Raw genomic sequence first — 17,380 nt, 5'->3', positions numbered from 1 at the left:
TCACTGAAATTAAACATGCTGCCCTTGTGTTCTTGATAAGAGAAAAGAAACAATGACCCCTAAGAACCTGTTATGAGTTAAAATTAGTAAGTCAAAACTCACGATCTTAAAAGCATCGTTTACTTCTAAATTCTTACATTTGCCTACATTAAAACTTAAAAGTCATAAAGCTTATCAACAGTGTCAGTCCTTTATTACAAGCTTCCAATCACTTAAATCCTTATATTCATAGAATTTCAAGACATATGACTTGAGGTCATTTTGTTCAATCTCTCTGAATGACATCTGCGTATTCTCAGAGGTTCAAGTGACCTGAACAAGTCACACAACAAAGTTAATAGCAAACTCAAAATTAAAACCCAGATGTTTTGATGCCCAGTCAAGTGCTCTCTTCACAGTGACATGCTAACTTTAACCAAAGAACTCTTTACAATAAATAAGTCATAAACCAAACAAGTTAGGAAGCAATACATTATCTTATATTTAAATTCTCAAAAGTATTATTTTAATAATTATTCTCTGTTGGCTACTTGTCTCCTTTTGGCTTTATTTTAAAAATTTAATTTTTTATTATTTTACTTTTGGTCATTTTGAGTTGAAATTTAAATTAATGACATTGTATTAGCTATCTATTTCTGAGAAACAAATTACTACCAACTTACAGTTTAAAGCAACAGCAACACACATTTATTTTCTCACAGTTTCCATGGCTGAGGAGTCCAGGCATTGGACCCAGTCCTGAGTCTTCTGCTTAGGGTCTCACAAAGCCGCAACCAAGGTGTCAACTGGGCTGCATTCCTGCAGGGAGGCTACAGAAAAGATCTGCTTCCAAGTTCCGTCACATTGTTAGCAAAATTCACTCTCTTATGACTGAGGTCCCCATTTTCTTGCTGGTTGTCATCAGGGGATTGCTCTCAGCTCTCAGAGTGCCCTCAGGTCCTAGCCGCTTGCTTAACCACTTTGCTTGGAATGTTGCCTGGTATGTAAATAACTATCAAATATTTTAACTCCTAGAGAGTCAAACCTTGACTAGACTACAGTCTAAAAATTGAACTTTAAATTAATAATTATCTAAGAATGATGAGATCAGTGCCCAAACTCTCCTAAAATGTGCACCTCCTTTGATGAGCAAGAAGTGGACCCATGACACTTCCAACTTACTTCCAACTACTTTCCTGAGACAACTTGCTCAGTATTAAAAGTTGGGACAAGAGCCTCCACCACTACTCTAATTTCTGATGGGGTAATAAGGTAAGTTGAAATCAGAACTAGATCTGGGAAAATCTCCGTTCTATTTGCTTGCTGTTTCATGGGCAAGAAACAGACAGGCAAGGCTTGTGGTGTGTCCCCAAGCAGATGAGAAGTCACTCATTAGAGGGCATGCTACCTTCCAGGCTCAAGAATAACAATGTGTGGACATATTAGTGGCTAAACTAAGATGTAGGTTATTAGGAAGATGATTTCATTTTACCTTGGACTTTAGATTCAAATAGCACGAGTGAAGCAGTTCACTATACCTGGTTGAGAATCTGGAAAATTCAGTCACTATATATATGGGTAAACAGAAAACATCAGAGACCTGGGAACAATGTCTTCACTTACAGTTGAAAACTTTGAAGATGCCATGTGTGGCTTTATGGAAGTAAGAGCTAATAACACTGTGTCAGTTATGAATTTATTGTCTCTCAGCTCTAAATTCATCCTTCAGTACTTGCTTTGTGATAATGGACTGGACTAAAGAAGTGTTTATTTACAGTAAGCACAATGTTAAATTTTTGTCAGTAGAGGGCATAGGAGGGACATTGCAGGGGGAAGGAGGCTTCTCTCCCAGGTTTCCATGGGCTGCCTTTTACTTTTACTTGCTCCCCCTGCAAGGTCCATCATTGGTGCATGTGTGTGGGAACATCCAGTGGTGCTCTGCCCCAGCTGCACGCCCAGATCATACACTCCCTCAGTAACGCTGCAGCCTCAGCCTCAGTGACTACCATCCTGAAGCTATCTCAACATGCTCTCCAGGCCTCTTACCCACAGCAGCACCCACCCTGGACTAGCTCTGGTCTAGGCAACACAATGAAGCTGCAACCACACATTTTTGGCCTTAGGGAACATGTTCCATCTGTAAGATGTCCTTCTGTGGATATTCTCCCTCAGTCCTAGGGCATGATTTAGGGTTCTCTTTATATCTTTACAGGTACTCTCCTATCATAGTTTAATAATTATTTATATCAAACTCCCCTAGTTTAAGTTAGTGTGTGGTGTCTGTTTCTAGACTGATTCAATTATCTTGTTGAAGAAATCTTTACATTTACAGTGACTACAACTGTACTTTAAAGAATCCATAGTGTCCTTGATCAAACATAGAGTGGTCTTAGATAAAGGCAGTCCTCCAATTTATCACTATATGCGGCCATACTGCTTTCTAGTAATTTTGTGAGCTTATCACCAAAGAATTATGGCCTTAGAAATCATAGATGCTCTAATCCCCCAACTTAAAGAGGCTAATTTAGCTTTCACACAGCTAGTAAGTGCCAGAATGGGGTATAGACAGCAAATCTTTTAACTCTCAGACTGGTGTTCTTTCTACTACATTACTCTACCTCACTTTACTTCCCAACAATAAAAAATATTCTTTGAGGACAAGGGTTGTACCCTCACAGTCAATCTGAATATGAAAGCATTTTGCAATGTACAATGTGTTCAGAAAATGTAATGTTAGCAAGAACATTCATATAAATATTCTGTCTTACATATTGTCTCTCTAAATCATAAGAAACACTAAAACCATATGTTTTTATTCTCCATGTAGGTCACCTTCCCCTTATTATATAAACGTTTTCTTTCCATCCCAGGAAAAACATTTTCTACCTCCATTATATTATGTCTGGACTTTTCCTTTCTCCTTTTCTGCATGGGGACATTGGTTGTGGATAAGTTAATTTACAGTTAAAATAATTTACAATGCAATTTTAAAAAGTGTCAAAACCTGAAGATAATCTAATACAATCCTCTAGAAATCAATGCCTATTTCAGTAATAGTGTTAGCATGCCTCTTTAGGTTGACCACAAACATAGTGAAGTAGGCCAAGATAGAAGGGTCACATTAATTGTTGAAAAAAAACAAAAAGTCATTTAATGCTGTCCATCTATAAAACTCAGCATTAGAATTCATGTTTCAATAAGACTGACTATAATTTGTATGCTCAAATGTTACAAACAAAATGTCAAGCACACCAAAAAAAAACAAACAAACAAAAAAAAAAACCAAAATCAGTTTGCATTTGGACGAATATTAGAACTTTAAGAGAAGAATCCAGGCTAGAACTGGCAAAAGTTGCCTTTTCACAGCTTCAGGGACTTTCTGAAAACCAACATAAAATTATTTTAATGGATTTTTAAGTCATTAGAGTGCTCTGTTTTCAAGAAATCTCTAAAGATAAAATATTAATATTAATATGATCACTTTTATTTCATTATGAGGCATGCTGCTTGCTACCTTGGTACTTAAAAACATCCTCAAGTTTTAGGGCAATTAGAAGAGGAAAGCAATGCTTATATAAATAATATGATATAGACATCGAGGCAAAGACTAAAATGAGCTCTTTACTTTCTCCTCCAGGCTCTTATCTGTGTAGTTTAAGCTATTTCTAGTCTTGATAGCAGAGAAGAGACAGTAATAGCCAGATGGAGTTTAGGAGTAAAAAGTTCATAATTTAGAGAAAAGAAAAAATTACATAGAACATTTATGTAATAAATACTTAACATTCCAAAATAAGCATAATTCATTATCAAACCTAAATAAGTAAAGAAAAAAAAATAGCTTGGAGAACAAAGAGAGAAGAGACATAGAGAGCCTTCATGAGAATGCTCTGTAAACTGTAAAATACTATACAACGAAAAGATAACGTGAAAATAATAAAACAGGCACTCACTGCATTCATTCTTCCCATTATCTTTACAAAAATGATGGATTAAAATGTTAATCCAAAGTAAGTGCCATATATAAAACCACACTGTTGGATAATGTAAAAGGTGTATTTGAGTTCAGAACAATCTGATTTAATGATTATGCCTGACCAGGGATTTCCATGAGTTTATCAAAGCCAACAAGTGTTCCAGCCTTACCAATGAGAGCAGTAGGGCTGCGCCAAGCAGAGTAAGACTGCTAAAGCACAAGGTCTGAAATGGCTTCTCTGGAGTGCTTATCTCTCCATATTCAAAGACTGTAGTGGAAGGTGGAAGTGAGGAGAAAGTAGAGAACTCCAGATTCTCCATAACTGATTTACTGTACTAAAGAAGGGTCTGTGCAGGGCAAAACAGAACGCCTCCAGCATGCTGGGGAATATGCAGCCCGGGACAAAGACTAACTGAGAAGGAAATCTCAGATCAGTAGAAGTGAAATACAATACTGTTTATCTTTAGTCAAATTAGTCAATAATTGCTCAGATATATGAGAATTATCTTTACTGCCTTTTGTCTTTTATGGTTGTACTCTGTAGTCTTGCCCATTACATAAGGGTACTTCAAAGTTCGTGATAGAAGTAAAAGATAACACAAGTATTTCCACAAAGTTTTTGAAGTACCCTCATATTTAATGGCAAATTCCAAGGAAACCCAAGCTGTTTAGTCTTCTTTTATTCACTCTCACATGCCATATTAACAGATATCCTCACCCAACACTGCAACCAACCTCCTTTTCCACTGGGCTTTTTGGTCTTCATAGCCTACTACTTTCTTTCTTTCTTTCTTTTCTCTCTCTCTCCTCTCTCTCTCTCTCTTTTTCTTTCTTTCTTTTTAGCAGATGGCTGGTACAGGGATGGAACCCTGGACCTTAGTGTTAAAAGCACCACACTCTAACCAACCAAGCTAACCAGTCCCTACTTTCTGAGTGTAAGTAGAAACAACTCTCTCCAATTTTAGAGATGAAAAAAGTGAACAGAAAGTCTACCCTAAGGTTGTCCAAGTCACTTTTGAGTATTTCACTATGTGTACTATAAAATTATCCATTAAAAGTCATTAGAATATAATTCTCTCAAGGTCCATCCATGTTGTTGCAAATGGCAATATTTCATTCGTTTTTATAGCTGAGTAGTATTCCATTGTGTAGATGTACCACATTCTCCGTATCCACTCATCTGATGATGGGCATTTGGGCTGGTTCCAACTCTTGGCTATTGTAAAGAGTGCTGCGATAAACATTGGGAAACAGGTATACCTTCGACTTGATGATTTCCATTCCTCTGGGTATATTCCCAACAGTGGGATAGCTGGGTCGTATGGTAGATCTATCTGCAATTGTTTGAGGAACCTCCATACCATTTTCCATAGAGGCTGCACCATTTTGCAGTCCCACCAACAATGTATGAGAGTTCCTTTTTCTCCGCAGCCTAGCCAGCATTTATCGTTCACAGTCTTTTGGATTTTAGCCATCCTAACTGGGGTTAGATGGTATCTCAATGTGGTTTTGATTTGCATTTCCCGGATGCTGAGTGATGTTGAGCATTTTTTCATAGTGAAACAAGTCAGGCACAGAAAGAGAAATACCACATGTTCTCACTTATTGGTGGGAGCTAAAAATTAATATATAAATTCACACACACACACACACACAGACACACACACAAACCGGGTGGGGGGGAAGAAGATATAACAACCACAATTATTTGAAGTTGATACGACAAGCAAACAGAAAGGACATTGTTGGGGGGGGGAGGGAGAAGGGAGGGAGGTTTTGGTGATGGGGAGCAATAATCAGCCACAGTGTATATCGACAAAATAAAATTAAAAAAAAAAAAAAGTCATTAGAATTATAAATATGCCAGAATAAATATATACTTTTATATTTTTTCATTATAAAAGCTGTGTAAACTAATTGAAAAATTGGGAAGATACTTAAAACTAAGAAAAAATAAGCTTTATCCTAGCAAGCAAATACAATAAATATTAATATTATAGAATGAATATTTTCCCTTTTTCAATTTTCAACAGTGATGATTCATTCTGTTTATAATGCTTTTAATCTGGTTTTGACTTAACCATATCATTTAGAATCTTTAACATTGGCACATGAATATTTTATTTTATTTTATTAATATTTTTAATAGATTCTTCTCTTTTTTTCATTTATTTTTAAATTATGAATATTCATGAGATACAAATTACCAGAAATTGCTTTTGTATCCCGTGTCACCACCCAATTATTTCCCAGCCTCTGTCCCCCTCCCCCTCACTCTGCTTTGTAGTCCTAGGAATGCTCCCTCCCTCTGTAAGACCACTGCACTACTGTGGTCTTTCTTTCCTTCCTTCCTTTCTCTCTTAACTCCCACATATGACTGACCACATGCAGTATTTACCCCTCCGTGCTTTGCTTATTCCACTCAACATGAGTTTCTCCAGGTTCATCCATGTTGTTGCAAATGGGAGTAGTTCATTATTTCTTATGACAGAGTAGCATTCCATGGTGTATATATACCACACTTTCCTTATCCAATCATCCATTAATGGACATTTAGGTTGGTTCCATATCTTGGCTATTGTAAACAGAGCTGCGATGAACATAGGAGTGCAGGTATCCCTTCAACATGATGATTTCCATCCCTCTGGGTATATACACAGAAGAGGGATTGCTGGATCGTATGGAAGATCTATCTGTAGTTGTTTGAGAAACCTCCATACTGTTTTCCATAGTGGTTGTACTAATTTATAGTCCTACCAATAGTGTAGGAGTGTTCCCTTCTCTCCACACCCTCGCTAGCATTTGTTATTCACCGTCTTTTTGATTATAGCCAGTCTAACTGGGGTGAGGTGGTATCTCAATGTAGTTTTAATTTGCATTTCTCTGGTGACTAGTGATGTTGGGCATTTTTTCATGTATCTGTTGGTCATTTGTATGTCTTCTTTTGAAAAATTCCTTTGCCCATTTTTTAATTGGGATATTTGATTTTTTACTGTATAATTGCTTAACTTCTATGTAATTCTGGATATTAATCCCTTGTTGGATGCATAGTTAGCAAAAATTTTCTCCCACTCTGTAGGTTGTAATTTCACTCTATTGATTATTTCCTTTGCTGTGCAGAAATTTTTTAGTTTGATATAGTCCCATTTGTTTATTTTTTCTTTTGCTGCTTGTGCTTTGGGGCTCATGTTCATAAAGCCTGTGCCCACACCTAATTGCTGAAGTGTTTCACCTATATTTTCCCTTAGTAATTTTATAGTTTCAGGTCTTATACTTAAGTCTTTAATCCATTTTGAGTTGATTTTAGTGTATGGTGAGAGATACAAATCTACTTGCATTCTTCTGCATAAGGATATCCAGTTTCCCCAGCACCACTTGTTGAAGAGGCAGTCTTTTTCCCACTGTAGATTTTTGTTGCCTTTGTCCAATATCAGATGGCTATAAGCCTGAGGTGTGATTTCTTGGTTCTCAATTCTACTCCACTGGTCTGAATGTCTATTTTTATACCAGTATCATGTTGTTTTGGTTACGATAGCTTTGTAGTATAATTTGAAGTCAGGTAGTGTTACGCCTCTAGCTTTATTTTTTTTTGCTCAAGATTAGGAATATTCATAAATATAATTTATTCATAAATTATATATCACCAACAATTTCAGGCAGTAACTGTGAGTAGTAAATATTTTATCCTATGAATGCCCCATAGTTTACTGAAGCACAACCCTATTATTTCCTGTTTTTCATTGTTATATATAATGCTGCTACAAACACTTTCTATAGAAAATGTCATTGTGTTCTGCAATTTATGTTTAGCTTAGATTCCCTAGAGAGTATAGCAATATTAACTATGGAGTCAGATTGCCTGAGTTCAAATCTCATCTTAAATCCTTTCTAACTGTGTCACTTCAGGAAAGTCACCTAACCTCTCTGTGACACAGTTTCCTCATCTGTAAAATGAAGATGACAATAATAATACCTCATAAGGTTCTTATAAGGACCAAATGAACTAGTTTGTATACAGCACTTAAAATAGTGCTTAAGGCATAATATAAATACTACATAAGTGTTAAAATAAATGTTTTTGAGCCTTAAAATAGTCTAAACCTTGCATTCAAAAAAGGTTTTGTAAATATACATGCCTAGCAGTAAAGTATGTCCATTCTAATTTCATTAGGTTCTCACCAGCATTTGGATATATTTTATATGTATGTGTGTGTGCATGTTTTTGTTTCTGAATTGATAGGTGAAAATTTGTATTTCATTATTGTTTTACAAGAAGTCCTTGCTACCTGAGGATAACTGTCACTGGAACGTAATGGTAGTCTTTGTGATTTAATATAAGAATGCAGAGCTTGTCCCTTTTATAAAACATAAATGCTACATATGCACATTATCTTTTTGATTTATCATTAACAACCCCCATTTTAAAAATAGTAGTTAGCACTCATATACTCTTTTATTCCTTACCATCTCATCTGCTTTTGTTTACCTCTAATCCTTTGCTATTCTGCACTTTTCGATTCTGGAATTCAACTTTTGCTTCATTTATTTGATAATATTCAAATACATGTCTTAAAAAGGCACTTTAGTGACCTTGCTTATCTAAAAATATTTTTTTGTTGGTTTCACACACGAATGATCATTTAGTTAGATATAAATATTTTTGGTCATTGCTTTTCTCCCAAATATTTATAGATTTTGTCCCATTATCTTCTGCAGGTATGGTTTCAGAGTAGAGATCTGAATACATCTAACTTCTGTTTCTTTGAAGTCAAAATCTTTCTCTCTCTATTCTTTCGGGTAGAATGAATGCAGGGTTGCCTCTTTCCATTGGAATTGTAAAATGGTACCAGAGTATATCTGAAAATTGTTATCTTTCCAATATTTTTTCTAACTTTGGTGAGTAATCAAAATTTTTATTCCTAAATTAGTTGAAGATGGGTTAAACATAATCCATCCTCTATAGCCTTTATCTTCTCTCACTTTTTGCCTTTTTCTTAATTTGCTAAATAACTTCAGTATTAAAGTTCACTTTATGTCTCACTATTTCAATTTTCTGCAATATCCAAAATCTACTTTTCACTGCTTTCAGCATGGTGTAATTTCTACTTCCATGCTGTTAGTTTCATAGAACTGTTTTCTTAGTTCATTTTGTTCTCAGTTTATAGTGGTCTTACCTTCTTTATAGTATAGTATGGCATTATTTTTTAATACAGGCAATGGTCTTTTGACCATTAATAAATGTTCTTTAATAAACCTACTTCTTGGGGAGGTACTTCCTCTTCTCTTTCCCATTCTTCTTCTTTATTCATCCTTAAACACAGATCTATTTTAGAAAAAGACACAACACCTTTACAACTTTCCTCAGCACGCTCTCTCAGTTTTCCCAGATGTTGAAAAGCACTCTTATGCTTGTGTTGCCTTTTGGAATTCCTAGGATATAGCAAGTTTTCATAAGTAATAAATTATCTTTCTTCTTGATAATTGCCTCCTCAGCCCTTGGGCAAAACAAAGATTTAGGGATAGAGTCTAGGCTAAGATAGTTGATATTGTAGTGCATAACTCAAACTACTATAATATCTACTCAGTTGTATGAGGTCCCCTCCTTGTTCTTTTTAAAAGGCAGCCATCACTGGGGCTGTTCTAAATACCTATTTACTCACATTCCAGTGTACTGAAGTAAAGAGGCTCCTAAGAAATATTAATGTATTACATAGGATTCTAACTTTGCCTGGCATTAGATAGATTTCAGCTATGCTCTTTAGCTTGGTTAATGGTTGACTACTAGTATTGTTCTTACTTCTTACCCATTTGAGACTCCTACTCATTTGTGGAAAATGTTTATTCTTTTATCCAGATTTTCAGTTACTTTTTTTTTTTTCTGGCCACACTTGGCATTGGCTTTTATTTTTTAAAATTTATTTATTTATTATTTTTTAATTTTATTTTGTCGATATACATTGTGGTTGATTATTGTTGCCTCTTACCAAAACCTCTCTCCCTTCTCCCTCTCCTCCCTCCCCCCCAACAATGTCCTTTCTGTTTGCTTGTCGTATCAACTTCAGGTAATTGTAGTTGTTTTATTTTTTAAGTGTTTTATGGCTATTTTAGCATTTTTTCTTCTATTTAAAAAGGAACACATTTGTTATGCTGTATTTAACCATTATAGAAACACATAATTTAGACTAATGCTCCTGAAATTTATCTCATTCCTTCCAAAGGCAACCAACATTAAGTCAGTTGCATAGCTCTTCAAATTATTTTCTTCACTACAAATACACTTCTTTTTTTTACACGTTACACTATATCTACTGCCTGAAACTTGCTTTTGTTACTTATGCTTATCTTGATTTCAATCAATAACAAGATATTATATGTGATCCAAAACACTTTAAAATTTGGTTTGCCACTTAGAGACCTATTACATTATTCTTCCCCAAGCTCCATAAAATTTTCAAGAAAATTTTTCCTTTTGAAATTCTAGCCAATAAGCAAGTGTTTCATTTTTTGACATCAAAAACACAGAAATAAGACACAGTGGTGTGTTTCATTGTACTAGATGTCTCTTGAGCCCCACCTCACATCCTCTCAGGCCACTTTTTTCTCTAGCTATTGCTGTGTTAAATCTGCTTTGCCTCAGTTGCACAACCTTCACTTTTTGCCCTGAAGTTCTCTGATGCCTCCAGAAACCTGGTAATGTTAGAATTAACACTCCACGCAGCAATATTTGCCCAGTGGGAGAACTGGATTAGAGCTCGTGGATAAATGCTCTCTTCAATCTTTGGCAGTTGTGTTAGACAATTCTGAGACACATTCTACAGGGTTTCTCAGAAGATCCTGATGGGATGGAACTCCAGTTCCCTAAAGAGGTGAACATCTCTAGATGTTCCCAGTGTCATATCTGTGCCTTGTGATCACTGATCAACAAAAACTACTTGCATTCAAGCCTTTGTTGGAGGTTCTGTTTTACAGAAAGAACCCAGGCTAAGAAGCTCAAATAGAATGCACATTAATCCATCTTTGAAAAGGAGCCACTGCAAGTAATATTTTACTTAGCATATTCAAGTATCATAGGAACAAGGAGAACATTCAAATTAACTCACAATTTGATTCTAAACAAGTCATGTCAAAGCTCAAACTTTGTATTTTCTGGTGTATATAAAAAAGAAAAAGGGGAAATAAAAAACCTAAATAATAATAACCTAAAGAAATACTAGAAAGAGTATCATTAGATTAGAAAACTCTGCTTATAAAACCTATTATTTTTCCTAGCAAAAATCAAATGTGAAAGATATTAATATCCTCATTTTACATATTGAGAACAAAGTCTCAAAAAAAGTTAGAACACTCTCCTAAGGTCACTGAGATAGAAAATGGTGGAACTAGGATTCAGACACAGTGTTTCAGATTCAAAGTGACATCTTCTGCACTATAGGAGATCTGGAAAAATACTTATTATGAAAATTTAGTTTTAAAGAAAGTATCCTAGTATCACATACCAAGTGATACAGTATGCTATTTTATTATTTTAAAAAATAATTATCGTTAGAAAAGCAACATGCAAGTATACATACAATCTTCTAGTGGAAGCTGGGCCATCTTTGCATAAAAATGCCAGGATGGAAAGTGGAATGATAACATAAAAATACAAGTGCTTTGCAAGCTGAATTGATTGGTTAATACCATTCATTGTCTCCATCATCATCAGATAGGATTTTTAAATTTGCACTAGCTGGGATACAAAATTGCCAAGATAAATATTTGGCATTCATTTCTAAACTTCTTCAATATTATTTATGCTGTCATTAATTCCTAATAGCAAATAGCTCATCATCTGGCTTCTGAGGAAGATAAGTGAAATGTCAACATAGAAATCATAGAAGTCAATTATTAAAAATTTATTTAAGAAATTAAAATTTTAAATATTTAAAATTATTAAATATTTAAAAATATGTTTAAAATGACTAAGAAATTATCTTAAAATCTGGCTACTATTTATTCTGATTTTTTTAAAAAATTTTATTTTGTCAATATACATTGTGGCTGATTATTGCTCCCCATCACCAAAACCTCCCTCCCTCCTCCCTCCCCCCTCCCCCCCAACAATGTCCTTTCTGTTTGCTTGTTATATCAACTTCAAGTAATTGTGGTTGTTATATCTTCTTCCCCCGCACCGGTTTTCTTTTTTTCTGTGTGTGTGTGTGTGTGTGTGAATTTATACATTAATTTTTAGCTCCCTCCAATAAGTGAGAACATGTGGTATTTCTCTTTCTGTGCCTGACTCGTTTCACTTAATATAATTCTCTCAAGGTCCATCCATGTTGTTGCAAATGGCAGTATTTCATTCGTTTTTATAGCTGAGTAGTATTCCATTGTGTAGATGTACCACATTTTCTGTATCCACTCATCTGATGATGGACATTTGGGCTGGTTCCAACTCTTGGCTATTGTAAAGAGTGCTGCGATGAACATTGGGGAACAGGTATACCTTCGACTTGATGATTTCCATTCCTCTGGGTATATTCCCAACAGTGGGATAGCTGGGTCGTATGGTAGATCTATCTGCAATTGTTTGAGGAACCTCCATACCATTTTCCATAGAGGCTGCACCATTTTGCAGTCCCACCAACAATGTATGAGAGTTCCTTTTTCTCCGCAACCTCGCCAGCATTTATGGTTCAGAGTCTTTTGGATTTTAGCCATCCTAACTGGGGTTAGATGGTATCTCAGTGTGGTTTTGATTTGCATTTCCCGGATGCTGAGTGATGTTGAGCATTTTTTCATATGTCTGTTGGCCATTTGTATATCTTCCTTAGAGAAATGCCTACTTAGCTCTTTTGCCCATTTTTTAATTGGGTTGCTTGTTTTCTTCTTGTAAAGCTGTTTGAGTTCCTTATATATTCTGGATATTAATCCTTTGTCAGATGTATATTTTGCAAATATTTTCTCCCACTCTGTTGGTTGTCTTTTAACTCTGTTAATTGTTTCTTTTGCTGTGCAGAAGCTTTTTAGTTTGATATAATCCCATTTGTTTATTTCTCCTTTGGTTGCCCATGCTTTTGGGGTCGTATTCATGAAGTTAGGTATAGAGGGAAAGTATCTCAACATAATTAAAGCCATATATGACAAACCCACTGCCAATGTCATCCTGAATGGGGAAAAGCTGAAAGCTTTTCCTTTAAGAACAGGAACTAGACAAGAATGCCCACTCTCACCACTCCTATTCAACATAGTGTTGGAAGTACTAGCCAGAGCAATCAGAGAAGAGAAGGAAATAAAGGGCATCCAGATTGGAAAACATGAAGTCAAACTGTCCCTGTTTGCAGATGACATGATCCTATATATCGAACAGCCTAAAACCTCTACAAACAAACTCTTAGAATTGATAATGATTTCAGCACAGTAGCAGGATACAAAATGAACACACAAAAATCAGTAGCATTTCTATTCTCCAATAGTGAACATGCAGAATGAGAAATCAAGAAAGCCTGCCCATTTACAATAGTCACCAAAAAAATAAAATACTTAGGAATTGAGTTAACCAAGGAGGTGAAAAATCTCTATAATGAGAACTACAAACCACTGCTGAGAGAAATTAGAGAGGATACAAGAAGATGGAAAGATATCCCATGCTCTTGGATTGGAAGAATCAACATAGTGAAAATGTCCATACTACCCAAAGTGATATACAAATTCAATGCAATCCCCATCAAAATTCCAAAGACATTTTTCTCAGAAATGGAAAAAACTATCCAGACATTTATATGGAACAATAAAAGACCACACATAGCATAGCCAAAGCAATGCTGAGCAAAAAATAAAGCTGGAGGCATAACACTACCCGACTTTAAGCTATACTACAAAGCTATAATAACCAAAACAGTATGGTACTGGCATAAAAACAGACACACTGACCAATGGAATAGAATAGAGAATCCAGAAATCAACCCATACAATTACTGCCATCTGATCTTTGACAAAGGCAACAAGCCTATTCACTGGGGAAGGGACTGCCTCTTCAGCAAATGGTGCTGGGATAACTGGATATCCATATGCAGGAGAATGAAACTAGATCCATACCTCTCACCGTATACTGAAATCAACTCAAAATGGATTAAAGATTTAAATATACACCCTGAAACAAAAAAACTTCTTAAAGAAAACATAGGAGAAACACTTCAGGAAATAGGTTTATTCTGATTTTTAAGAAAATTTAAAACATCATTTTATAATCCCAAAGAGCTTATTTCCTTAGTCTAATTATTTAAAATTATATTTAAGAACTTTTGTACAGGAGAAATCACACAGCATCTCTTTCATCATTTAATTCTTTTCTGTTACTCTGGGCACATGGTGAAATGTAAATTTTTTTTTCAGACATAAAGATTGTTTTTCTATGAACTATTTACACTTTCTTTGTTCACATTTGAATATTGACTACAGATATTCATTTGTTATCTGCTGGAGTTATTCCTCCATATAAAAGATTATATCAACAAATGTAAAAATATATACTCTGCATATATGAATTGAGAAAGACAGGCAAAGAGAAATCATGGATATAAATTAGAGCCAAGAATGAAGCTAATATACAAAATGAAGTCTATGAGACACACTTGCCAACTATGGGCCACAAATTTCAATCTTAAGTTTCTAGCATCCAATGCATAAGGAAAAGGACAGCTCTTTTTTTGATACCAAAACTAGAAAGAGGTTACTCCTGAGAAATTTTATAGAGAAAACTAACACACACTGACCTCAATAATGGCCTTGAAGTAAACACAGTGAAGAACCCACAGCAGCATACTAACGACTAATTCAATACTTCGGAAGGAACAGTCATTTGTCATGGAAAATTCAATGCCAAAAAAAGTCACTCATAGAAGATAAAATGTCGGAGAGAAAGGGTCTGTTCATGCTCCTTAGTTATTGACACAATAGGCACAGCTACAGAGTAGCCCTGCGTTGCACGGGAAACAAAACAGTACAATTCATAAAGTCTCAGGGAACTAGAATTGGTAGCAAATGCCAGATCTGGAAAGGGCATGGGCTTTGGTATGAGACTTCTATTCAAACTTAACTCTCAAACAGCTTAATATTTGTGACCCTTAGTCCCACCATTTGTAAAATTAGGATTAAATGAGATAATATGTTTATAGAACCTAAATTAATACTTGGAATATATATATAGACCCTAAATAAACATTATTTTCTTCCTATTCGCCAGACCCTACAGGTGGATCAGAAAGGGGTTGGTTGTAATTATTTCCCCTCCTGGACTATCATGGAGAGTAATACATTACCTGTCTACTACTGAGACCATTCTTATAAATCACAAAGGCCACCATTGCTGCACAATGAAAAGAGGAGGATGACTCAGTATCATTTATGTAGTAGGCAATGAAAAAAGGAACCAGAATTCTGTACTGCTGATATTCTGAGTTAATATTTTTACCCCCATATATTTAAGTAAGATGTTTCTAAAATGTTTCCTTTTCTAAATAAAAAATAATATTGTTTAATAAATATTCAAACATTTCAGAAATATAAAACTTATAAACTGAAAGTAAGAATAAAAGAGGCAAGTGAACTTTGGCAGGCATATGAATCTTCATCAATTATACCTGGCAGACACAGAAATGACAAGAACTGACACTGAGGTAAAGAAATTATTACAACAAATCAGCACTGACCAAGAAATGGATTTACAAATAAAAGTGGCCAACTGTTCCTTAACAAGAAAGGAGATGCCTTTTCACAAAGTATAATGAACTCACACCTCATTTCTAATAATAAAATATCTGCAAAGTCATTAAGTGATTCAACAAATATTACGAAATTACCATTTGGAAAGTTGTTTGGAGTACAGAATCAGAGCAAAGGTAGTTTGGTTATCTTATGAAGTATTTCTTCCAAATGATGATAAAGGTGTATTACCCTTGTTATTGAAAATAAATCCCAGTATACTTACCACATGAAGAATTTTATTCTCTGTTTCATATACGGTACAATCCTGAAAAAAGAAAAATATACATTAGTAATCAACCACATTGTATATTGACAAAATAAAATAAAATTTAAAAAATAATAATAAATCAACCATATCATCATTTAAAAAAATCAAGTATAAATATTTAAAAATATTTCCTTAGGAACTGTACTATAATTTGAAAAGTCTTGACAATTCAAGTAAAGACAGCAATAAGAATGGGGAAAAATATTCTAGAATACTATATACCAAAATGTTAATAGTGGTTAGCTCTGATGATCAGTTACAGAGGATATCCTCATGTTTGCTTAACTGTATTTCCTAACTTTACTAATTTTAAACTATACATAATAAAGGATAATATACATTAAGTAGACTTTTAGAAACATATTTTGAAAAACATGTTATAATTATTTTCTATCTAAACTTTTACCTGTGATAAATATATTTTGTTGAAATATCACCCATATTTGAAACACTAATTTATTATAGAATATTAAAAAACACTAACATTTCAATAGTCATATCAAAATTTCATAAATACTTTCAGATTTTCAACAATTGCAGTCTCTTAAACATACTTTATATTGCACATTAAAATTAATACAAACTACTAATAAATATCAAGTTTATCTCACCTAGGTTCGAGTCCCTGAAATTATTTTAAAAATTTATTAAAAAACTCATTTTTTTATTGTATATGAAGCAATTGCAGGTCTTTTTTTAACCTACAATTGCATGACGTACAATAAGCAGCAATACAACAAAGTGATCTTTGCTTAGAAACTTACTGTTTCTTATAGGAAGGAATTGATAAAATAGGCATATTAGTAATAACCCAATAAGGATGTTGTGCGAATTAAATGAGAAAATGAAATAAGTCACATGGCACAGCATCTGACATACAATAAGTGATAAATACATTTTAACCATGTCTTATTGTTGCTCTGCATCATTATTTTAATTTTGTAAAATAATTACCTTTATTTCAAAATTTAAAAAAATTATTTAGCTAGTTTTGAAAAAAATTGGTATTCCACAGTACCACATATTTTAAAAAACAGTAGTCTATTTTTTTCCAATTTAACAAAAAGAATTTTGTTCAACACAGTTTTTGATAATGCTATTTCACTACAGTACCTTGTCAAAAGAAGTACATATTCATATCAGGGGCAAATTTTTTAAAGTAAAATTCAGTTCTGAGTCATTTCACAAACTAACAGGGATAGCTTATGGATTGGATCTTGTCAGAGGGTTTCATGTGCCAAAGGAGACGTCTGCTATAAATAAAATCATATCTATGTCTGCATACTAACACAAAGTCAGTTCTTTTATTTATTTACTCATTCATTCATTTATTTATTTATATTTATTTTTATTAATACATACATGTGGGGTACAACATTGATTTTCAGTAATTTTCTAGAATGCGTGGTGGTTAG

At 34.3% G+C, this 17,380-nt stretch overlaps 1 protein-coding gene across 2 annotated transcripts in view; it reads right to left on the bottom strand.

Moving 5' to 3' along the window:
• CNKSR2 (connector enhancer of kinase suppressor of Ras 2) overlaps positions 1–17,380 on the bottom strand; it is a 314,535-nt gene that overhangs the window by 170,696 nt on the left and 126,459 nt on the right. For both annotated transcript variants that reach the window (XM_063084016.1, XM_063084017.1), the window contains exon 5: positions 15,921–15,962. In XM_063084016.1, the coding sequence (XP_062940086.1) occupies positions 15,921–15,962 (42 nt within the window). The remainder of the gene's footprint in view (positions 1–15,920; positions 15,963–17,380) is intronic.

The sequence above is a fragment of the Cynocephalus volans genome, chromosome X (assembly GCF_027409185.1).
Source record: "Cynocephalus volans isolate mCynVol1 chromosome X, mCynVol1.pri, whole genome shotgun sequence".
NCBI lineage: Eukaryota > Metazoa > Chordata > Mammalia > Dermoptera > Cynocephalidae > Cynocephalus > Cynocephalus volans.
The sequence above is the reverse complement of the archived record's forward strand: the minus strand, read 5'-3'. Positions and strand labels throughout refer to the sequence as shown.